General features: G+C 39.9%; 1 protein-coding gene across 12 annotated transcripts in view; it reads right to left on the minus strand.

Annotated features, from left to right (window-relative positions):
* SLC38A1 (solute carrier family 38 member 1) overlaps positions 1-24320 on the minus strand; it is an 89457-nt gene that overhangs the window by 2786 nt on the left and 62351 nt on the right. For 4 of the 12 annotated variants that reach the window (XM_063620211.1, XM_063620212.1, XM_055250864.2 and 1 more), the window contains 11 exons: positions 23236-23328; positions 22862-22943; positions 21799-21881; positions 20256-20314; positions 20021-20137; positions 18730-18809; positions 10439-10539; positions 7989-8107; positions 7284-7425; positions 7085-7182; positions 6335-6696 (listed from right to left, as the gene is read on the minus strand). In XM_063620211.1, coding sequence (XP_063476281.1) covers positions 6694-6696; positions 7085-7182; positions 7284-7425; positions 7989-8107; positions 10439-10539; positions 18730-18809; positions 20021-20137; positions 20256-20314; positions 21799-21881; positions 22862-22943; positions 23236-23328 — 977 coding nt within the window. In that variant the 3' untranslated portion in view covers positions 6335-6693. Of the gene's footprint in view, positions 1-4005; positions 6246-6334; positions 6697-7084; positions 7183-7283; positions 7426-7988; positions 8108-10438; positions 10540-18729; positions 18810-20020; positions 20138-20255; positions 20315-21798; positions 21882-22861; positions 22944-23235; positions 23329-24320 lie in introns of those variants that run through there. The other 8 variants (XM_055250859.2, XM_063620207.1, XM_055250858.2 and 5 more) reach the window with 4 other exon arrangements.

A 24320-nucleotide genomic window follows, 5' to 3' on the forward strand; every position in this document is an offset into this window, starting at 1 on the left:
ACTGGCATGAGATGGTATCTCATTGTGGTTTTGATTTGCATTTCTCTGATGACCAGTGATGATGAGCATTTTTTCATGTGTCTGTTGACTGCATAAATGTCTTCTTTTGAGAAGTGTCTGTTCATATCCTTTGCCCACTTTTTGATGGGGTTGTTTTTTTCTTGTAAATTTGTTTGAGTTCTTTGTAGATTCTGGATATTAGCCCTTTGTCAGATGGGTAGACTGCAAAGATTTTCTCCCATTCTGTAGGTTGCCTGTTCACTCTGATGGTAGTTTCTTTTGCTGTGCAGAAGCTCTTTAGTTGAATTAGATCCCACTTGTCTATTTTGGCTTTTGTTGCCATTGCTTTTTGTATTTTAATCATGAAGTCTTTGCCCGTATCTATGTCCTGAATGGTATTGCCTAGGTTTTCTTCTAGGGTTGCTATGGTGTTATGTCTTACCTTTAAGTCTTTAATCCATCTTGAGTTAATTTTTGTATACGGTGTAAGGAAGGGATCCAGTTTTAGCTTTCTACATATAGCTAGCCAGTTTTCTCAGCACCATTTATTAAATAAGGAATACTTTCCCCATTTCTCATTTTTGTCAGGTTTGTCAAAGATCAGATGGTTGTAGATGTGTGGCATTAATTCTGAGGCCTCTGTTCTATTCCATTGGTCCATATTATCTGTTTTGGTACCAGTACCATGCTGTTTTCATTACTGTAGCCTTGTAGTGCAGTTTGAAGTCAGGTAGCATGATGTCTCCAGCTTGTCCTCTTTGCATAGGATTGTCTTGACTATGAGAGCTCTTTTTTGGTTCCATATGAACTTTAAAGTAGTTTTTTCCAATTATGTGAAGTCAGTGGTAGCTTGATGGGGATAGTATTGAATCTATAAATTACCTTGGGCAGTATGGCCATTTTCATGATATTGATTCTTCCTACCCATGAGCATGGAATGTTCTTCCATTTGTTTGTGTCCTCTTTTATTTCGTTGAGCAGTGGTTTGTAGTTCTCCTTGAAGAGGTCCTTCATGTCCCTTGTGAGTTGGCTTCCTAGGTATTTTATTCTCTTTAGAGTAAATGTGAATGGGATTTCACTCATAATCAGTTGTTTGTCTATTACTGGTGTATAGGAATGCTTGTGATTTTTTGCACATTGATTTTGTATCCTGAGACTTTGCTGAAGTTCCTTATCAGCTTAAGGAGATTTTGGGCTGAGACAATGGGGTTTTCTAAATATACAATCAGGTCATCTGCAAACAGAGACAATTTGACTTCCTCTTCTCCTAATTGAATACTCTTTTTATTCTTTCTTGTGCCTGATTGCCCTAGCCAGAACTTCCAACACTATGTTGAATAGGAGTGGTGAGAGAGGGCATCCTTGTCTTGTGCCGGTTTTCAAAGGGAATGCTTTCAGTTTTTGCCCATTCAGTATGATATTGGCTGTAGGTTTGTCATAAATAGCTCTTTATTATTTTGAGATATGTTCCATCAATACCTAGTTTATTGAGAGTTTTTAGCATGAAGCACTGTTGAATTTTGTCAAAGGCCTTTTCTGCATCTATTGAGATAATCATGTGGTTTTTGTCATTGGTTCTGTTTATGTGATGGACTACATTTATTGATTTGCATATGCTGAACCAGGCTTGCATCCCAGGGATGAAGCTGACTTGATCATGGTGGATAAGCTTTTTGATGTGCTGCTGGATTTGGTTTGCCAGTATTTTACTGAGGATTTTCAAATCAATGTTCCTCAGGGATATTGGCCTAAAATTCTCTTTTTTTGTTGTGCCTCTACCAGGCTTTGATAACAGGATGATGCTAGCCTCATAAAATGAGTTAGGGAGGATTCCCTCTTTTGTACTGATTGAAATAGTTTCAGGCGGAATGGTACCAACTCCTCTTTGTACTTCTGGTAGAATTTGGCTGTGATTCCTTCTGGTCCTGGACTGTTTTTGGTTGGTAGGCAATTATTTATTGCCTCAATTTCAGAACCTGATATTGATCTATTCAGAGATTCAACTTCTTCCTGGTTTAGTCTTGGGAGGGTGTATGTGTCGAGGAATTTATCCATTTCTTCTAGATTTTCTAGTTTATTTGCATAGAGGTGTTTGTAGTATTCTCTGATGGTAGTTTGTATTTCTGTGGGATCGGTGGTGATATCCCCTTTATCATTTTTTATTGCGTCTATTTGATTCTTCTCTCTTTTCTTCTTTATTAGTCTTGCTAGTGGACTATCGATTTTGTTGATCTTTTCAAAAAACCAGCTCCTGGATTCATTGATTTTTTGAAGGTTTTTTTGTGTCTCTATCTCCTTCAGTTCTGCTCTGATCTTAGTTATTTCTTGCCTTCTGCTAGCTTTTGAATTTGTTTGCTCTTGCTTTTCTAGTTCTTTTAATTGTGATGTAAGGGTGTCGATTTTAGATCTTCCTTGCTTTCTCTTGAAGGCATTTAGTGCTATAAATTTCCCTGTACACACTGCTTTAAATGTGTCCCAGAGATTCTGGTATGTTGTGTCTTGGTTCTCATTGGTTTCAAAGAATATCTTTATTTCTGCCTTCATTTTGTTATTTACCCAGTAGTCATTCCGGAGCAGGTTGTTCAGTTTCCATGTGGTTTTGAGTGAGTTTCTTAATCCTCAGTTCTAGTTTGATTGCACTGTGTCTGAGAGACAGTTTGTTGGGATTTCTGTTCTTTTACATTTGTGGAGGAGTGTTTTACTACCAATTTTGTGGCCAATTTTAGAATAAGTGCAATGTGGTGCTGAGAAGAAAGCATATTGTCTTGATTTTGGCTGGAGAGTTCTGTAGATGTCTATGAGGTCTGCTTGGTGCAGAGCTGAGTTCAAGTCCTGGATATCCTTGATAACGTTCTGTCTCATTGATCTGTCTAATATTGACAGTGGGGTGTTAACGTCTCCCATTATTATCGTGTGGGAGTCTAAGTCTCTTTGTAGGTCTCTAACGACTTGCTTTATGGATCTGGGTGCTCCTGTATTGGGTGCATATATATTTAGAATAGTTAGCTCTTCTTGGTGAATTGATCCCTTTACCACTATGTAGTGGCCCTCTTTATCTCTTTTGATCTTTGTTGGTTTAAAGTCTGGTTTATCAGAGACTAGGATGGCAAGTCCTGCTTTTTTTTTTTTTTTTTTCTTTCCATTTGCTTGGTAGATCTTCCTCCATCCCTTTATTTTGAGCCTATGTGCATCTTTGCACATGAGATGGGTCTCCTCAATACAGCACACTGGTGGTTCTCGACTCTATCAAATTTGCCTTTCTCTGTCTTTTAATTGGGGCATTTAGCCCATTTACATTTGAGATTAATATTGTTATGTTTGAATTTTATCTTGTCATTATGATGTTAGCTGGTTATTTTGCTTGTTAATTGATGCAGTTTTTTCATAGCATCACTGGTCTTTACCATTTGGCATGTTTTTGCAGTGGCTGGTACTGGTTGTTCCTTTCCATGTTTAGTGCTTCCTTCAGGAGCTTTTGTAAGGCAGGCCTGGTGGTGACAAATTCTCTCAGCATTTGCTTGTCTGTAAAGGATTTTATTTCTCCTTCACTTATGAAGCTTAGTTTGGCTGGATAGGAGATTCCGGGTTGAAAATTCTTTTCTTTGAGAATGTTGAATATTGGCCCCCACTCCCTTCTGGCTTGTAGGGTTTCTGCTGAGAGATCTGCTGTTAGTCTGATGGGCTTCCCTTTGTGGGTAACCCAACCTCTGTCTCTGGCTGCCCTTAACATTTTTTCCTTCATTTCAACCTTGGTGAATCTGACAATTATGTGTCTTGGGGTTGCTCTTCTTGAGGAGTATCTTTGTGGTGTTCTCTGTATTTCCTGAATTTGAATGTTGGCCTGCCTTGCTAGACTGGGGAAGTTCTCCTTGATAGTATCCTGAAGAGTGTTTTCTAACTTGGATCCATTCTCCCCGTCACTTTCAGGAACACCAATCAAACGTATATTTGGTCTTTTCATATAGTCCCATATTTCTTGGAGGCTTTGTTCGTTTCTTTTCACTCTTTTTTCTGTATTCTTGTCTTCTCACTTTATTTCATTAATTTGATCTTCAATCACTGATCTCCTTTCTTCCACTAGATCGAATCGGCTATTGAAGCTTGTGCATGAGTCTCGAAGTTCTTGTGCCACGGTTTTCAGCTTCATCAGGTCATTTGAGGTCTTCTCTACACTGGTTATTCTAGTTAGCCATTCATCTAACCTTTTTTTTCATGGTTTTTAGCCTCTTTGCGATGGGTTAGAACATGCTCCTTTAGCTCAGAGAAGTTTGTTATTACCAAACTTCTGAAGCCTACTTCTGTCAACTTGTCAAACTCATTCTCCATCTAGTTTTGTTCCTTTGCTGGCGAGGAGCTGCGATCCTTTGGAGAAGAGGCACTTGTTTTTTGGAATTTTTGGCTTTTCTGCTCTGGTTTCTCTCCCCATCTTTGTGGTTTTATTTACCTTTGGACTTTGACGTTGGTGACCTATAATAGATGGGGATTTGGTGTGGATGTCCTTTTTGTTGATGTTGATGCTATTGCTTTCTCTTTGTTAGTTTTCCTTCCCACAGTCAGACCCCTCAGCTGCAGGTTTGCTGGAGTTTGCTGGAAGTCCACTCCAGAATCTGTTTGCCTGGGTATCACCAGCGAAGGCTGCAGAACAGCAAATATTGCTGCCTGATCCTTCCTCTGGAAGCTTCGTCCCAGAGGGGCACCTGTGTGTTTGAGGTATCTCTCAGCCCCTGATGGGAGGTGTTTCCCAGTCCGGCTACGTGGGGGTCAGGGACCTGCTTGAGGAGGCAGTCTGTCTGTTCTTGAAGCTCGAATGCCATGCCGAGAGAGCCACTGCTCTCTTCAGAGCTGTCAGACAGGGACGTTTAAGTCTGCAAAAGCTGTCTGCTGCCTTTTTTTCTGCTATGCCCTGCCTCCAGAGGTGGAATCTGTAGAGGCAGTAGGCCTTGCTGAGCAGCGGTGAGCTCTGCCCAGCTCGTGCTTCCGGGCCTCTTTGTTTACACTGTGAGCTACTCAAGCCTCAGCAATGTTGGATGCCTCTCCCCACATCAAGCTGCAGCGTCGCGGGTCGATCTTAGACTGTTGCGCTAGCAGTGAGCAAGGCTCCATTGGCATGGGACCCACTGAGCTAGGCACAGGAGGGTATTTCCTGGTCTGCCAGTTGCTAAGACTGTGGGAAAAGTGCAGTATTTGGTTAGGAGTGTACTGTTGTACCGTTTCTCCAGTTACAGTCTGTCATGGCTTCCCTTGGATGGGAAAGGTGAATCCCCTGACCCCTTGTGCTTCCTGGGTGAGGTGATACCCTGCCCTGCTTCAACTTGCCTTCCATGGGCTGCACCCACTGTCCAACCAGTCCCAATGAGATGAACCATGTACCTCAGTTGGAAATGCAGAAATCACCCGTCTTCTATATCGATCTTGCTGGGAGCTGCAGACCACAGCTGTTCCTATTCAGCTATCTTGGAAGCAACCTCAGGTATTTCTTTATTAGCAGTGTGAGAACAGACTAATACAGATTACTAAATCCAGAGTCCAGAGAACACAAGATTATAAGTTCCTTGAGCTTGAGCATGTTCAGTGAGAGCACTGCAGGGAGAAGGATGATGCATTCTGAGAGCCAACAGGGCTGGACTGGGAACTGGAGGAAGAGAAAGAGCTAAGGAAGGAAAGGAGCGAATTGGGGGTTGACATGGCTGCACATGGCATACCATCCTGGGTCCAGTCTAACTCCCAGTGGTCCTTACACAGATGGAGCCCTTGTCTAATGCCATTTGGCAGACCCTACTACTAGTTTCATTATGGGACCAGGGTTGGAGAGGCTCAGAATTCATGGGCAGCAGGCCTCCACCATTTTCAGATTTAATCTGAATATATTGTCCTGTTGTGCCGGAGTGACTGCTTCTTCCTCTCTGTTCTCGTTAAGCCCCTACAGATAAGGCTTGGAAGGATTTGGGAATTAAGGCTTCAGGGGTGATCATGTTGGGGAACTGGATGCTCTACTAGCATCAGTGCTGCTTTTCCTAAATGCACAGGGATGACCCTCCTGCCTACACCTCTCATCTGGATCTGTTGACTCAGGTAACAGGTACAATTGCAGTGCTTACACTAGCTGGGAGGGCAGCTGAGAAGCCTTCTCCAAGACCAAGCAAAATGGAGCTCCAGAAGGGACTCAGGTAGCAGCCACTTCACCCCTGCTTCCCTCACTGTCTCCAAGTGCACCACCTTCAAGATGCCCTTGAACTTCACCAGACCTGGAAACAAGAATCCCAATATAGAAAGGTAGTTTTTGAATCCAGGTCTGTTGTTCCAAAGCATATCTGTCAAATAATAAAAAAGACTATTTAAGCTAACTCAGACATTTTAATTAAGGCATTGCATGTTCCCTGGGCTGTAGGGAGGAGTTACATGACTAGAAATCATATGGAAACAGTGGACTGCATAACATCTGTGAGTCCCTCGTCACTTCCTCTCTTGCTGAAGACTAGACACTGTCCTATAGAGACACAGGAGGATGAATGTCCATTCTTCTGACTGGTCGTGCCCTGGATCAGAACAAAAGCTGAGGCACAATAACATAAAATCAGAGGGCCGGGCGCAGTGGCTCATGCCTGTAATCCCAGCACTGTGGGAGGCTGAGGCGGGCGGATCATGAGGTCAGGAGATCCGGACCATCCTGGCTGACATGGTGAAACCCCGTCTCTACTAAAAATACAAAAAGGAAAAAAGAAAAAAGAAAAAAAATTAGCCAGGCATGGTGGCGGGCGCCTGTAGTCCCAGCTACTCTCTGAGGCAGGAGAATGGCATGAACCCGGGAGCTTACAGTGAGCTGAGATCGGGCCACTGCACTCCAGCCTGGGCGACAGAGTGAGACTCCATCTCAAAAAAAGAGTAAAACCAGAAAAGATAATTGGAGGGACGGGAGAAGATTCTGATATGATATTTTAAATCTCTCCCAAGTAGCAAAGCTACAGGGCTTCTGCCTCCTTTCAAGGCAACTGAAAGTAGTCTTGATAGAGAGGTGAACTATTTATTTTGTAAATTTAAATGGAAAACTAATCAGAAAAGTTAGAGTGGCTGGCAAGAAACATACCCAAATTCTTTGAGTTCCTTTATCTCCATCCTGGTCTGTGATTTTTAAATAAAGAGATGAAGGAAGAATGAAAATAAGCATGTTAGCAGATGTAACTCCTGTAAAATAAGAAGAAAGAGAAAGTTTAGCATTGCTATTGTGAAAATTTCCCTCTAAACAGCTACTGTAGAATGACAAGCACAAAGTCATGAAGCCATACCTACGACTCCAAAAATATCCTTCATGGAGGGTATGAAGATCACCAACAAGTTGATAACAACCAAGAGTATGCAGGTAACCACGGTATGACGACATAAATTAAACTTTGTTTTCTTAGCCAGTTCAAATAAAGATGAACGAACCTGCAAGAAAAGAAAACAAAGATTCTGTAAGTGCCTACAGCATGCCAACATTGACATTTCTCCGCAGAGTAACTGATTTATTGGTGCACACGAATTCATGAAATGTTTTGTAATGCCTAGTGAATTTATAGATAGCTTAACAGTTTTGGAAGTACGGGGGCCTGACTTAAGAGGGAAAGCATTTTTATTTATGAGTAGTAGAGTTTTCTTGTTGGGGGGTGTAATTTCTGTCTTTGGTTTATCTAAGACTTGAGTGTTCATTTCTGCTTTTTATATTCTCTCTTCATGTCTGACTGAGATTTGAACATTCTATTGTCATTTCTTTGTAAAGAACAGGGTCAGATTAATTAGAATGGAGATTCACCGCATTAGAGGCTCCCTGACGCACTGAATGCCACTTGCTTTTCAAAGAGCCTGAACTGAGTCTTGGGATCTTTCCCAGATGCAGATTCAATAACCCAGGAAAGTTACCTGGGGTAGGCTTTCTCTGCAATGGGCTCCTGCAGGCAGAAGGAAAGCCGAGACCTCAGCTTTTCTCATATTGCACCGAGGACCTTACTCACCGTGAAAAATAACACCGGCACTGTGAGGATCACAGCAACAATGACAGCCAGCCGCACTGTCAGGATGAGAATGTCATCTTTACTCTGATATTTGTGAAGGAGGTCTGACTGCACGTTGTCTAAAATGAGGGAAAAGCAAGAGGGTTTTAAAAGGAGACAAAGTATATAGCTGAATGACAGTTTTTCTGAACAACAAAGAATTTGTAAACTAAAAGGCAAGAAAAGCAATGTTTTGAAATGTCTATTAAAACAATTAAGTTGGAAAGAAAAATCTATGTAAGACATGCTCCACTGTGCATACGCGACTTAGCAAAGGAATTTAAAGTAATCACTGGAAGAAGCTACATGGAGTGGGAATGCTTAATTCAGACTAAATTAAACCTAGGAGTACGCTGGGCTTGAAAATGAAACATACAGTTGAAACGCAGAGCTGCACTTAATCTAGACTTTCCCTCCCCTCTTCAAACCACACCAAACTGCCACAGGCTTGCTCAGGGAGGGGGTGGGGTGGGGGGTGCTACAAGCCACCTTGGAGCTTGTTTCAAACTCTTCTCTTGTTAAGTCAACTTCAAGTGGCCAAGCAGCAGAGACACTAGTTGAAATTTCACCATCAGGAAATAATTCCACTCTTTCATGTATGTTGTTCTTGTAAAAAAAAAAAAAATTAGTTTATGTACTACTTTGTGTGTGTGTGTGTGTGTGTGTGTGTGTGTGTTGAGACAGGGTTTTGCTCTATCACCCAGGCTGGAGTGTGGTTGCCATAGTGCCATCTTGGCTCACTGCAACCTCTGCTTCATGGGCACAAGCAATCCTCCTGCCTCAGCCTCCCGAGTAGCTGGGACTACAGGCGTGTGCCACCATGCTCGGCTAATTTTTGTGTTTTTTTTGTTTTTTGTTTTTTGCAGAGATGGGGGTCTCATTATTGTTGCCCAGGCTGGTCTCAAACTCCTGGGCTCAAGCTATCCACCTACCTTGGCCTCCCAAAATGCTGGGATCACAGGTGCAAGCCACCGCACAGGGCCTTATGTACTACTTTTGAATTTTTCTCAATCCCAGAACTTCAGAAAGTGTTATTTCAAAGACTAACAAAGCTAGAATGGCAGTTACATAGAGTATGAAACTGCTCACTCTTTTGACAAGAGGTAATTTCCCCTCCTGTCTCCTGCAAGGGCCTCTCACTGCACTAGTCTCAAGGTCCTCAGCATGGAATTCAAATGCTAATCTGTACCATAGAGCTTGGTCTCAGTTTCCAAAAAAGAACCATAAGTTATAATACAAATCTCACTAGTTCTAATTTCCTTAATTCAAAATAACTAACCACTTAAAAATAGCTAAGCCTTATTTAATCCAAGAGTAATAAAAGTGTTGGTGTTCTATTCTGTGTGAAAAAAATGCATTTACAAAGAAAAATTATAGCTTCAACAAGACAACAGTGAGACTTCAACTAACATTAAGTTCTCTGCCTCTCTCTCCCTGTACCCACTCCAGCCCTGCAACTCTGTATGCACCTTAGCAACACCATTTTTATGTAAAAATTAAATATGGTATTTATGAATTCATTAGACAATGCTATTCTCTATTGCTAGTGAAAACGATAATAACATCTGTATAATCAGAGTAGCCTTTTTCTCCAGGCTGAATTAATAATTTTTAAATGTATTTAATTTTGAGACATTTGTGTTTATGAAAAAAAGTCCCAAAGAATTATTATTTAGTAGAGAAGATTGTGAAATACATACATATACATATAGATATATACACACACACATATATATATTTAAATTAGGTCCCCAATTATAAAGATAATGAAAGATGTTAAATAAAGCTTCAGGATAATTTGAATAGGAGAGGATGAAGAAGCAGTAAAAGCTGGTAAACTGTTCATTAAGGGTCAGTAAAAGTTACATATGAAAACTTGTTCCCTTTTTCAGATTTCATTTTTTATAATTTTCTATCATTCCTTTGGATCTTTGCAAGGCTCCGACTTCCAGTGAACAATTAGAAGTTTCATTTTTAATTAACTCAGAGTGTCATGAGTGTAGCACTCTGCTCTTTCTCACTTTCAGCATCTGTCTTGTGTCTCTCCATTCTATTAATGGAATCTGACCCAATTTGCAGTGTCAATTAGGAAAGCCTTTTCTGATGTAAGTTTTAAACCTTCCTCAGTAAATATGTACTTAGTTGCATGCTTCTAAAATGCTTCTAAAATGCAATTTCTTTTAAGGACACTGTTAGGAGAAAAAAATTATAAATATTGTTTTAGTAATTATTTTATTTGGCAGTCTGCATGAACATGTAAAGATCACCATTGCTTTAAGTAGAAGAAAAAACTAGAAAAACCAATGGATTTGTTGCTTTCTTTGCCCTTCATGTTAAAAGTTATTTCAACACTAATTTTTACTAACTTGTTTACAAATACTTATATTTATGTACCAGTAGGAATCACTTACCATAGAATGTCAAGTAGCCAAAAATGGCAGTCAAGAAGTACATAACAAACATGGCGAAAAAGGAGATGTTTGAAACCATCTGCATTTTTTTCTGTGATCGGCTAAAAACAAATACATGTTAAAAATTAAAAATCATATACCACTGAATTTAAGCACCAGTGTTAACATTGAAGAATACTAATTAAACTTTGCTTCTATCAGGTTAGGGAAGATCTGAGCAGCTGAAATTACCCCTGGCAGTTATGCCAATTGAAAATAACCTCTCTTATACTGAATTGGTATTGAGGGTGAGATCTATGGAACTACACTCCAGTTAGCATTCTTCCCCATTCTTTTAAAAGAATATCGAGAAGTGGGGGAGCCAAGGTGGCTGAATAGGAACAGCTCCAGTCTACAGCTCCCAGCATGAGCAACGCAGAAGACGGGTGATTTCTGCATTTCCATCTGAGGTACCGGGTTCATCTCACTAGGGAGTGCCAGACAGTGGGTGCAGGACAGTGGGTGCAGCGCACTGTGCGTGAGCCGAAGCAGGGTGAGGCATTGCCTCACTTGGGAAGCGCAAGGGGTCAGGGAGTTCCCTTTCCTAGTCAAAGAAAGGGGTGACAGACGGCACCTGGAAAATCAGGTCACTCCCACCCTAATACTGCACTTTTCCAATGGGCTTAAAAAATGGCACACCAGGAGATTATATCCCACACCTGGCTTGGAGGTTCCTATGCCCACAGAGTCTCGCTGATTGCTAGCACAGCAGTCTGAGATCAAACTGCAAGGCAGCAGCAAGGCTTGGGGAGGGGCGACTGCCATTGCCCAGGCTTGACTAGGTAAACAAAGCAGTCGGGAAGCTCCAACTGGGTGGAGCCCACCACAGCTCAAGGAGGCCTGCCTGCCTCTATAGGCTCCACCTCTAGGGGCAAGGCACAGACAAACAAAAAGACAGCAGTAACCTCTGCAGACTTAAATGTCCCTGTCTGACAGCTTTGAAGAGAGTAGTGGTTCTCCCAGCATGCAGCTGGAGATCTGAGAATGGGCAGACTGCCTCCTCAAGTGGGTCCCTGACCCCCACACAGCCTAACTGGGAGGCACCCCCCAGTAGGGGCAGACTGACACTTCACAGGGCCGGGTACTCCTCTGAGACAAAACTTCCAGAGGAATGATCAGGCAGCAGCATTTGCAGTTGACCAAGATCTGCTGTTCTACAGCCACCACTGTTCTGCAGCCACTGCTGCTGATACCCAGGCAAATAGGGTCTGGAGTGGACCTCTAGCAAACTCCAACAGACCTGAAGCTGAGGGTCCTGTCTGGTAGAAGGAAAACTAACAAATAGAAAGGACATCCACACCAAAAACCCTTCTGTATGTCACCATCATCAAAGACCAAAAGTAGATAAAACCACAAAGATGGGGAAAAAACAGAGCAGAAAAACTGGAAACTCTAAAAAGTAGAGCACCTCTCCTCCTCCAAAGGAACGCAGCTCCTCACCAGCAATGGAACAAAGCTGGACGGAGAAGGACTTTGATGAGTTGAGAGAAGAAGGCTTCAGACAATCAAACTACTCCGAGCTACAGGAGGAAATTCAACCCAATGGCAAAGAAGTTAAAAACTGTGAAAAAAAATTAGACGAATGGATAACTAGAATAACCAATGCAGAGAAGTCCTTAAAGGAGCTGATGGAGCTGAAAGCCAAGGCTCGAGAACTATGTGAAGAATGCAGAAGCCTCAGGAGCCGATGTGATCAACTGGAAGAAAGAGTATCAGTGATGGAAGACAAAATGAATGAAATGAAGTGAGAAGGGAAGTTTAGAGAAAAAAGAATAGAAAGAAATGAACAAAGCCTCCAAGAAATATGGGACTATGTGAAAAGACCAAACCTACGTCTGATTGGTGTACCTGAAAGTGACGGGGAGAATGGAACCAAGTTGGAAAACACTCTGCAGAATATTATCCAGGAGAACTTCCCCAATCTAGCAAGGCAGGCCAACATTCAGATTCAGGAAATACAGAGAACACCACAAAGATACTCCTTGAGAAGAGCAACTCCAAGACACATAATTGTCAGATTCACCAAAGTTGAAATGAAGGAAAAAATGTCAAGGGCAGCCGGAGAGGAAGGTCGGGTTACCCACAAAGGGAAGTCCATCAGACTAACAGCGGATCTCTTGGCAGAAACTCTACAAGCCAGAAGAGAGTGGGGGCCAATATTCAACATTCTTAAAGAAAAGAATTTTCAACCCAGAATTTCATATCCAGACAAACTAAGCTTCATAAGTGAAGGAGAAATAAAATCCTTTACAGACAAGCAAATGCTGAGAGAATTTGTCACCACCAGGCCTGCCCTACAAGAGCTCCTGAAGGAAGCACTAAACATGGAGAGGAACAACCAGTACCAGCCACTGCAAAAACATGCCAAAATGTAAAGACCACCGAGCCTAGGAAGAAACTGCATCAACTAACGAGCAAAATAACCAGCTAACATCATAATGACAGGACCAAATGACCAAATTCACACATAACAATATTAACTTTAAATGTAAATGGGCTAAATGCTCCAATTAAAAGACACAGACTGGCAAATTGGATAAAGAGTCAAGACCCATCAGTGTGCTGTATTCAGGAAACCCATCTCATGTGCAGAGACACACATAAGCTCAAAATAAAGGGATGGAGGAAGATCTACCAAGCAAATGGAAAGCAAAAAAAGGCAGGGTTGCAATCCTAGTCTCTGATAAAACAGACTTTAAACCAACAAAGATCAAAGGAGACAAAGAAGGCCACTACATAATGGTAAAGGGATCAATTCAGCAAGAAGAGCTAACTATCCTAAGTATATATGCACCCAATACAGGAGCACCCAGACTCATAAAGCAAGTCCTGAGTGACCTACAAAGAGACTTAGACTCCCGCACAATAATAATGGGAGACTTTAACACCCCACTGTCAACATTAGACAGATCAACGAGACAGAAAGTTAACAAGGATACCCAGGAATTGAACTCAGCTCTGCACCAAGTGGACCTAATAGACATCTACAGAACTCTCCACCCCAAATCAACAGAATATACATTTTTTTCAGCAACACGCTGCACCTATTCCAAAATTGACCACATAGTTGGAAGTAAAGCTCTCCTCAGCAAATGTAAAAGAACAGAAATTATAACAAACTGTCTCTCAGACCACACTGCAATCAAACTAGAACTCAGGATTAAGAAACTCACTCAAAACCACTGAACTACATGGAAACTGAACAACCTGCTCCTGAGTGACTACTGGGTAAATAACGAAGTGAAGGCAGAAATAAAGATGTTCTTTGGAACCAATGAGAACCAAGACACAACATACCAGAATCTCTGGGACACATTCAGTGTAGTGTGTAGAGGGAAATTTACAGCACTAAATGCCCACAAGAGAAAGCAGGAAAGATCCAAAATTGACACCCTAACATCACAATTAAAAGAACTAGAAAAGCAAGAGCAAACACATTCAAAAGCTAGCAGAAGGCAAGAAATAACTAAAACCAGAGGAGAACTGAAGGAAATAGAGACACAAAAAACCCTTCAAAAAAATCAATGAATCCAGGAGCTGGTTTTTTGAAAAGATCAACAAAATCGATAGTCCACTAGCAAGACTAATAAAGAAGAAAAGAGAGAAGAATCAAATAGACGCAATAAAAAATGATAAAGGGGATATCACCACCGATCCCACAGAAATACAAACTACCATCAGAGAATACTACAAACACCTCTATGCAAATAAACTAGAAAATCTAGAAGAAATGGATAAATTCCTCGACACATACACCCTCCCAAGACTAAACCAGGAAGAAGTTGAATCTGTGTGAATAGACCAGTAACAGGTTCTGAAATTGTGGCAATAATCAGTAGCTTACCAACCAAAAAAAGTCCAGGACCAGATGGATTCACAGCCGAATTCTACCAGAGGTACAAGGAGGAGCTGGTACCATTCCTTCTGAAACTATTCCAATCAATAGAAAAAGAGGAAATCCTCCCTAACTCATTTTTTGAGGCCAGCATCATCCTGATACCAAAGCCTGGCAGAGATCCAACCAAAAAAGAGAATTTTAGACCAATATCCTTGATGAACATTGATGCAAAAATCTTCAAGAAAATACTGGCAAACCGAATCCAGCAGCACATCAAAAAGCTTATCCACCATGATCAAGTGGGCTTCATCCCTGGGATGCAAGGCTGGTTCAACATATGCAAATCAATAAATGTAATCCAGCATATAAACAGAACCAAAGACAAAAACCACATGATTATCTCAATAGATGCAGAAAAGGCCTTTGACAAAATTCAACAACCATTCATGCTAAAAACTCTCAAGAAATTAGGTATTGATGGGATGTATCTCAAAATAGTAAGAGCTATCTATGACAAACCCACAGCCAATATCATACTGAATGGGCAAAAACTGGAAGCATTCCCTTTGAAAACTGGCACAAGACAGGGATGCCCTCTCTCACCACTCCTATTTAACATAGTGTTGGAAGTTCTGGCCAGGGCAATCAGGCAGGAGAAGGAAATAAAGGGTATTCAATTAGGAAAAGAGGAAGTCAAATTGTCCCTGTTTGCAGATGACATGATTGTATATCTAGAAAACCCCACTGTCTCAGCCCAAAATCTCCTTAAGCTGATAAGGAACTTCAGCAAAGTCTCAGGATACAAAATCAATGTACAAAAATCACAAGCATTCTTATACACCAATAACAGACAAACAGAGAGCCAAATCATGAGTGAATTCCCATTCACAATTGCTTCAAAGAGAGTAAAATACCTAGGAATCCAACTTACAAGGGACATGAAGGACCTCTTCAAGGAGAATTACAAACCACTGCTCAATGAAACAAAAGAGGATACAAACAAATGGAAGAACATTCCATGCTCATGGGTAGGAAGAATCAATATCGTCAAAACGGCCATACTGCCCGAGGTAATTTATAGATTCAATGCCATCCCCATCAAGCTACCAATGACTTTCTTCACAGAACTGGAAAAAACTACTTGAAAGTTCATATGGAACCAAAAAAGAGCCTGCATTGCCAAGGCAATCCTTAGCCAAAAGAACAAAGCTGGAGGCATCATGCTACCTGACTTCAAACTATACTACAAGGCTACAGTAACCAAAACAGCATGGTACTGGTACCAAAACAGAGACATAGATCAATGGAACAGAACAGAGCCCTCAGAAATAATGCCGCATATCTACAGCCATCTGATCTTTGACAAACCTGACAAAAACAAGAAATGGGGAAAGGACTCCCTATTTAATAAATGGTGCTGGGAAAACTGGCTAGGCATATGTAGAAAGCTGAAACTGGATCCCTTCCTTACACCTTATACAAAAATTAATTCAAGATGGATTAAAGACTTACATGTTAGACCTAAAACCAGAAAAACCCTAGAAGAAAACCCAGGCAATACCATTCAGGACATAGGCATGGGCAAGGACTTCATGTCTAAAACACCAAAAGCAATGGCAACAAAAGCCAAAATTGACAAATGGGATCTCATTAAACTAAAGAGCTTCTGCACAGCAAAAGAAACTACCATCAGAGTGAACAGGCAACCTACAGAATGGGAGAAAATTTTTGCAACCTACTCATCTGACAAAGGGCTAGTATCCAGAATCTACAATGAACTCAAACAAATTTACAAGAAAAAAACAAACAACCCCATCAAAAAGTGGGCAAAGGATATGAACAGACACTTCTCAAAAGAAGACATTTATATAGCCAAAAACACATGAAAAAATGCTCATCATCACTGGCCATCAGAGAAATGCAAATCAAAACCACAATGAGATACCATCTCACACCAGTTAGAATGGCCATCATTACAAAGTCAGGAAACAACAGGTGCTGCAGAGGATGTGGAGAAATAGGAACACTTTTACACTGTTGGTGGGACTGTAAACTAGTTCAACCATTGTGGAAGTCAGTGTGGCGATTCCTCAGGGATCTAGAACTAGAAATACCATTTGACCCAGCCATCCCATTACTGGGTATATACCCAAAGGATTATAAATCATGCTGCTATAAAGACACATGCACACATATGTTTATTGCGACACTATTCACAATAGCAAAGACTTGGAACCAACCCAAATGTCCAACAAGGATAGACTGGATTAAGAAAATGTGGCACATATACACCATGGAATACTATGCAGCCATAAAAAATGATGAGCTCATGTCCTTTTTAGGGACATGGATGAAACTGGAAACCATCAGTCTCAGCAAACTATCGGAAGGATAAAAAACCGAACACCGCATGTTCTCACTCATAGGTGGGAATTGAACAATGAGAACACATGGACACAGGAAGGGGAACATCACACCCCAGGGACTGTTGTGGGGTGGGGGGAGGGGGGAGGGATAGCATTAGGAGATATACCTAATGCTAAATGACGAGTTAATGGGTGCAGCACACCAACATGGCACATGTATACATATGTAACAAACCTGCACATCGTGCACATGTACCCTAAAACTTAAAGTATAATAATAATAAAATTAAAAAAAAAGAATATCGAGTTCTCATCGGAAGGGCAAACAGCATTTTTTTAATATTTGTGCTTGATATTATCTCCACACTAGCTGGGCAAAGCAAAAAAGACAGAAAAAAATCAATGCTGTTCTCCTTGCTCCAGAGATTAGTGGCAGAGCTGGAACTGACCTCAGGTGTTCTGTCTCTAAAGCTGCTGTTTCAGGTTCTGATTTTCCCATTGGGTGGCCTCAGGGATGCACCTGGAAATCTGTAGGTCTCCAGCGCACCAAGTGCCCAAGAGATCACAGCTGGAATGATGAAGGGCTCCATCTCTCAGGTCAAGTTCACTCTGGGGTTGGGATGACCCTCTAAGTTTCTTTAACTGCCCAAACAATTAATCTGCAAGACTTGTATTCAATAAATAACAGACCACTGATAATCATAACATTTGGTTATGTCATAACAAGGAATCTGGGATGCCACGGGAGTATGGAAAACAACAAAAACAGAGAAGTAGGCCGGGCACGCCGGCTCACGCCTATAATCCCAGCACTTTGGGAGGCTGAGGCAGGCAGATCACCTGAGCTCAGGAGTTCAAGACCAGCCTGGGCAACATGGTGAAACTCTGTGTCTACAGAAAATACATAAGTTAGCTGGGCGTGGGGGCATGTGCCTGTAGTTCCAGCTACCTGAGAGGCTGAGGTGGGAGGATTGCTTGACCCTGGGAAGTTGAGACTGCAGTGAGCTGAGATCACACCATAGCACTACAGCCTGGGTGACAGAGGGAGATTCTGTCTCAAAAAATAAAAATAAAAAAAAAAAAATAAAAATTGAGAAGTATACGCTTGAGAAAATTAAAAACTAAAACTAAAAGCTGAACTATTAAAAGATGCCAAGGATATATGAGTGGATTCAATGCTAAATGACATCAACTTTGTTTCAAACTGGAAATAAATACCAATATTGTCTATCTTTTCTAAGTTTTTAAGATACGCTATGGTGACTATTTTTGTTTATGTTTGATAACCATAGGCTAAAAAGAGACATGAAGAAGTTTATAAGCAGGCCTTAATTTTCTCAAAACTAGCAATCAAAAATAAATCAATGAATCCATAGAATTTTCTTAATAGTTAAAAATGAAAAGGAATATTCTCTTTTCCTAGTTTGTGGTCTTAACATTGATTTCTTATTGTCTGATTTACTAGCCTTTTCACCCAAACCCACAGGCAAATCAAAAACAATGGATTTAGCAGTTTACAGATAAATCTGAAGGTTATCATCCACTTGATTTTCTTAATAGTTAAAAATGAACAGCAATATTCTCTTTTCCTAGTTTGTGGTCTTAACACTGATTTCTAATTGTCTGATTTACTAGCCTTTTCACCCAAACCCACATGCAAATCAGAGATGATGTATTTAGCAGTTTACAGATAAACCGGAAGATTATCACCCACTTGCAAAATACGCATACGTAATGGAAAGCAACACAAATACTTAAACTTTCCTCGATGATACAATATTTGAAAAACCAAATTAATGAAAAAGCCCACATGGTTGACTACTTTTTATGTTTATGGCCCCCCAAAATACTGCAAGTTTCTGATTTTTCTTGCTTTCTTGCTTCTTAAAATACAATGCTTAAGAATGGCACAATGAGAGTAAATGTTGAAGCTAGGTGATGAATCCTCTGACGTTCATTAGACAAGTCTGTTTATTTTAATTGCATACTTGCCTATTAATGAGGGAATGTAAAACAATTAAGATAAAAAAATTAAACAAATTTCTTACTCTTTAAGCTCACTGTAAATTGGCAGGACTGATGGGTGGCAGACAAATGCAAATGCAATGGTGGGTAAAGCATACACGGTCTATTTGAGAGAAAAGAACAGACATTAGGAAAAACACTTTTACCATAAAAATGACACAGCTCCAGTATTTCTGAGCTGTCTTTTTATCTGACAGCTCTTCAGAATCCCTGGATTATTCGGTTATTAGGAAGGTTTTGATCTCTAAAATAGAAGCAGCTTTTCTAAGACAGCTTATCTAGCTTGAGCCATTAGCCACTTGTCACAGAGGGACTTCGGATTTGGCTCACCTATGGCGTATTTTATATACTCCAGGTATACAACACCCCCTGTTTATACAGCATGAACCAGTTACATGGCACTCTTCCTAGGATAGCTTGCTGGGTCCCCACAGCAATCCCAAGCAGTAAGCAGACTGTGGCTGTTCTCCTGGCTCCCTCCAACAGGTCAGGCAACTGGCCCAGCACTCCCACCTCTAATTTGCTGCTCTTTGCTCTACATCAGGTGCGTGGAATCGGACTTAAAAGATACCCTCTGTAAAGAAAATCTGTTCCATATTGCACTACTTTGGCTATATCCTTACAATTAGAGAGAAAGAGAAAGATCGTGATCTATTTAGTTTTCTTAGATAAGGCTCTTTGAAACTCTCAAACTCAATCTAACTTCCTATGCAAAAAGAAGTGAAAACTAACCTATCTTATGCCCTAACTCTGCTGATGCACTATGCCAGGCACATTCTAACAAAACCTTGTAAGATACAGAATAGAATCCTTATTTTTACTCAAGGGGTTAGGTGACTTGCCTGAGGATTCAAATCCAAGCCTGACTGACTCCATAATCCTCTGTTTCCCATTGTATCAACAATATTTTAATAGTATGAGAGTTTTTTAAGTGCCAGTTTGTGGTGGGATCTATATTTCAACTGTGCAAGCTGAGGAATTCTGCAGTATTCCTTTCTATCATCACCAGAAGAAGGGGGCTAAGGATGTTATTAGTCTGTTTTTGAAGTATCACCTAGCACTCTACACAGGAAAAGCTGAGACAATTATCCAGAATGGGATTTTAACAGAGAATGCTTAATGGTAAGACAGAGTGTAAAATAAAATATTTGTACATTTCTCAAGGATCTCTACATAGATGTGTAATCTGGAAGCAATGGTATCATGTGTTCTTTTGAGAACTAATACGTTCAAACCAGTGCAATTACAAGTGTGAGAAATAGAATGTCCTTAATAAAAATGCTTGTTTCATCTGCAAAGGATCAGGAAACTTACCTTTGAATTGAAGGTAACATATTTTGGCGTACACATGTCAGCATTTGTTGAATTAGCACTTATTGTTGAATTTAGTTCTGGAACAATGCAGGGAATTTGAAATTTCTTGTAAATAACCTGGTATTAAGAAGTATAGTAGAAGCAATACAGACTTTAGTAAAGCCAAATAATGAATAATTATTACCTGCCATTGTACTATCACAAAACCAAACCAGCCATTTCAATCAGCACTTACCACTATTAGGAAAAAAACCATACAGCTCAAGGAAAATCCACTAGTATAGCCAAGATACCCTTTAAAAAAAAGTAAAAAATAAATTATTTCATTTTTTTCCATTTTTTAAAATTTTGGAGCTACCCATCATAAACTGTTACTATTTCAAAATTCATCACCTCATTTATTTCAGTGCATTATTTGAAGCATATTTTAGAGATCCAATCATAAATATACATGCCCAAGTGAATACAAGATTTATTATTTGACAGTGCTACTTTATTTGGCAAAAAAATGGAGCTCTGAATAAAAACATTATATTATGTGTTTTGATTCCAACTCTCCCTGGCACACTAGAGAACACAGATTCCCAGAATCCAGCAGAAAAGAGCCTTCCAATTTTTGCTGTAAGTCTGTGTTGGTGGACTCTGATGGAGTCCTATGGGCCAACCCATTTACTCCTTGATCCCCTCGAGAGCTCTTTATTATGCACTTACTGTGTGCATACTGAATGTCAGTTATAATACTTTTCTCCCCAGATGAGGGAGAGTAGATGAAGCGAATTTCTGGTGGTAAATTGAGTATTTGGGGCTCTTTAGTAGCTCCCCTTAGAATGCCTGGGAGATCTCCAATTGCCACCATGACCTCCAGAAAGGTAGAGTTAAGTAGCCTCTCGGGACTGCATTATTTCCAACCCTGGGGAAGAGCTTTTCTCTACTTAACTGAAAAGAGCTACCTCTATAGGTACAGAAAACACAGATGCAGAAACCAGAAAATTAAGTAGTTAAAAAAAATCTACTTATAAACCTCCCAGAACAACTACAGAGCTGTTTTGTTTTGTATCCAAAACAAAACAAAAAACTGAGGCTCATAATTATTGTTTGGAGAGCTTTCATCCAAACTTCTGTTCGAATTAGCCCAGAATTAAAGTAAATACATTTTACAGGTTTTTGACTGGATGGCAGTCTGGCCACATTATTCAATGTATGAAATTCCCTTAACATCAGGCATCCTTGTCTCCAAATACAAGCATAAAAACAAGTAGTAGAACAAAGCCAAATGGATATGACTTGGAGATTATCCACCATTTCTGACTTTTGATTTCTCTCTCCCACTTCGAAGAGAAATGAGGCTGGTTAGACTCTCTAAATTTATAATACTTGTGAGTATAAATCTAGGCAGCTTTCTGTCTCCATATTAGATTTGAAAATGTATTTATCTAAATAATGAGGGTATTTAAGACTGTATGACGAGAATTCCATTTTCTGGACTTTTCTTAGATTAGCATATAAGTTGTACTATTGAAAATATCTCTGTCTGTCCCGGCTCCAGAACCTCCCTTCTCCCCTCCACAGCTCAGTAGAGGGATTGTTTAGGAGGTCACATACTGACTATTGTTTTTATCCCATATTAAAGTTGGGACTGATTAATACTTGCAATTTATCATGCACTTAATCTTTGAGTGCATGCAGAGGGGAAGCAGAGGGCAACGCTGTCCCTTTTTATTCAGTTTCTGGTTCACTTGGGCACTGCAGAATATGATAAAAACAAAATCTGTCCTTACCTAAGTTCTTCAAGAGACACAGAGGGAGAATTATGCCAAAGGTAACTATCACCACCAGAACGCGGCCATCCACGTACCAGGCTCTGAAAGGCATTTAAGTGATTAGGTTATATTTTTTTAGAAAGTGACTTTTTCCCCCTCCAGTGTAAAATTTCATGATATATATTTTTATTAATTTTTACTATATGCATTAATTTTTAAAATCATTATTCAGGTCTTATCCAAACACTTTAACCCAGCCACTACTTATATACTACAGCTTCACTCCCATGTAATGGAAGAGGGCATATTTTTTTTTTTTTTTCCCATTGGCTAAATGTGGCACTCTTTTGAATTATTTACATGGTTTCAAAGCTGAATGCATACATTTCATTCTGTCAGATTACAACTTGTCCTATCAATTATTTAAAGAGAAAGCTCCTTTTAGTTTTGCTGGGCTAGTGTCAGTGAGAAACAAGTCACCACAGGTAGGCATTTCTCTCTCCCTGATCCCTTGGATTTGACCTTGAATCCTGAGAACACCAGAAACTCTGGCTTCTACTATTCTCCCTTGAAAGAAAACAGAGAAACTAAGACTGACAAGAACTGTTAAACAAGAGGGAGTCAAAACACAATTGTGCCAAATGTAGCTACAACATTTTCCAGGGTTATCTACATCTTTAACGAGGTTGGCTCTTGTAAATTTTGCCCCCAAAATGCTATGTCCGTTCTTTAAGCAAGAGACTAGGGTCTTCATTTTTTTTGCACGTTCCACTTTTGTGTTAAAAATACCCCATATCTGTTCTATTTCACAGAAACTAGATATAGATTTCAGGCTCTTGGGAAAATGCAGTATCTACCGCTCACAGCATGACAGACAAATCTACTTTTCAAATGTGCATATTCGAATGGCTCTCCTGCTTTTTTCATTTATATAGCCCCAAAGAAATTTATTGTTGAAACAACAAACAAAAAGCAGCCTAGGAAAAACTTTCTGCAATATTCATAAAGCAAGAATTCTGATTAGCCCATATTTAAATTAAAAACATTTTAGTTATATCATAAAAAATGGTCTATAACTTACGAAAATGTCTCTTCCTTTCCCATTAGAAACTTTATGGCAGAGGGCAGTTCGTTTTTTACGATGAAGAGGTAGCTCAGCATTGCTGAAGGAAAATGAGAACATTTTTAGAAAGAAGATACGAAGGCTTATGTTGCAAGCTATATAAAAAGTTATCAGCCCGTTCTTAGACCAACCGTCAGTAAGACACAAAGGCAACTTCAGCTACTCTAGCAGGATTTGTGGCTTTAAATAAGTGACTGCTGTCTCTGCTTTACTTTCCCTGTGCCATTTTAGCAATGAGGATGATAACTGCTTGAATTATGTTAAAATTCATGTGGCCGCTCAGCCACCAGAATTAGTTTCAAGTTATGTATAGAAAAGCATGTTCTTTTTACCTCCAGTGTTCTGTAGAGAGGTGGCTCCAAAGATTACGAACTTCCCTGTGGTGCCAAAGACTTGTTCCCCCAGCTTTTCATACACCATGCAGCCTATTTAAAAATCAAATTTGAGAACACGAGAAATGACAGGGTTCAGAAAGTTAAAATAGTCAAGATTTTGTCATTCTATTGGCTATTCCCCAAGTTACTATGTGCCTTTCTCAAACTCACACAAATAATCATTTTGGCTTTCAGGGGTTAAGGTATCCTCATTACAAACAAACTTTTGACATTTTAAAATGTGAGACGCAACCATCATTTCTCCTTTTTCAAGTTGGCTACCAGAGCATTACAATTAACCTATTAGGTCATAAGGCTTATTTTTAACTACCTCTATCTTATGAAGGGGAAATTCCTTCTGTGATCTTTTTCTTCAGGTCTGGTATATACCATTAAAATACATATTTGATTTAAAAAGATCCTAATAGTTGAAACAAAAAGATTCCTTTTGAATTAACGACCTGAACTGATTAGACTAACAAGGAATTATCTTAATATACATCCCATCAATGCCTCCATGTTCTAAATGTAATAACAAGCTTAGAAACATTTTAATAGCCACAACATACAAAATCTAATCATTCATAAAATGTAGTTCAAATACATGCAACTCACAAAAGAGAGCAGAAGACTAATCTGTCAAAAGCATAATTTGTCTGTAGCAAAATTTGAAAGTGTTCGACTGGCTCATCTCAATAAATACTAAAACTCTAAAGCATTCACTCTTTAAAAAGTGTTTATATTCTTTATAACTGTTCAGTTCATGTTTTCAAAAGATTCATGGAGAGCAACATGGGACAGGCTATAATTAAACCTTTGTTTAATCTCTCATAAGACTGGTGTTTAAACTAGACAATAGTTAGCTCCTCAATTTATTATAAAACGTTCCAGTTAAATGGAGTCATGTATATACAATAATAGTTGGCCAATGTGGTTTTAGCTAATGTAAAAGTCAAAGAATTACAAACATAATCCAGTGTCCCAGAAATAGAAAATAAACACTTCAGGTATTACACTGCCCAGAGTACTTGAAGTCTCTTCAT

This window comes from Symphalangus syndactylus, chromosome 17 (assembly GCF_028878055.3).
Source record: "Symphalangus syndactylus isolate Jambi chromosome 17, NHGRI_mSymSyn1-v2.1_pri, whole genome shotgun sequence".
NCBI lineage: Eukaryota > Metazoa > Chordata > Mammalia > Primates > Hylobatidae > Symphalangus > Symphalangus syndactylus.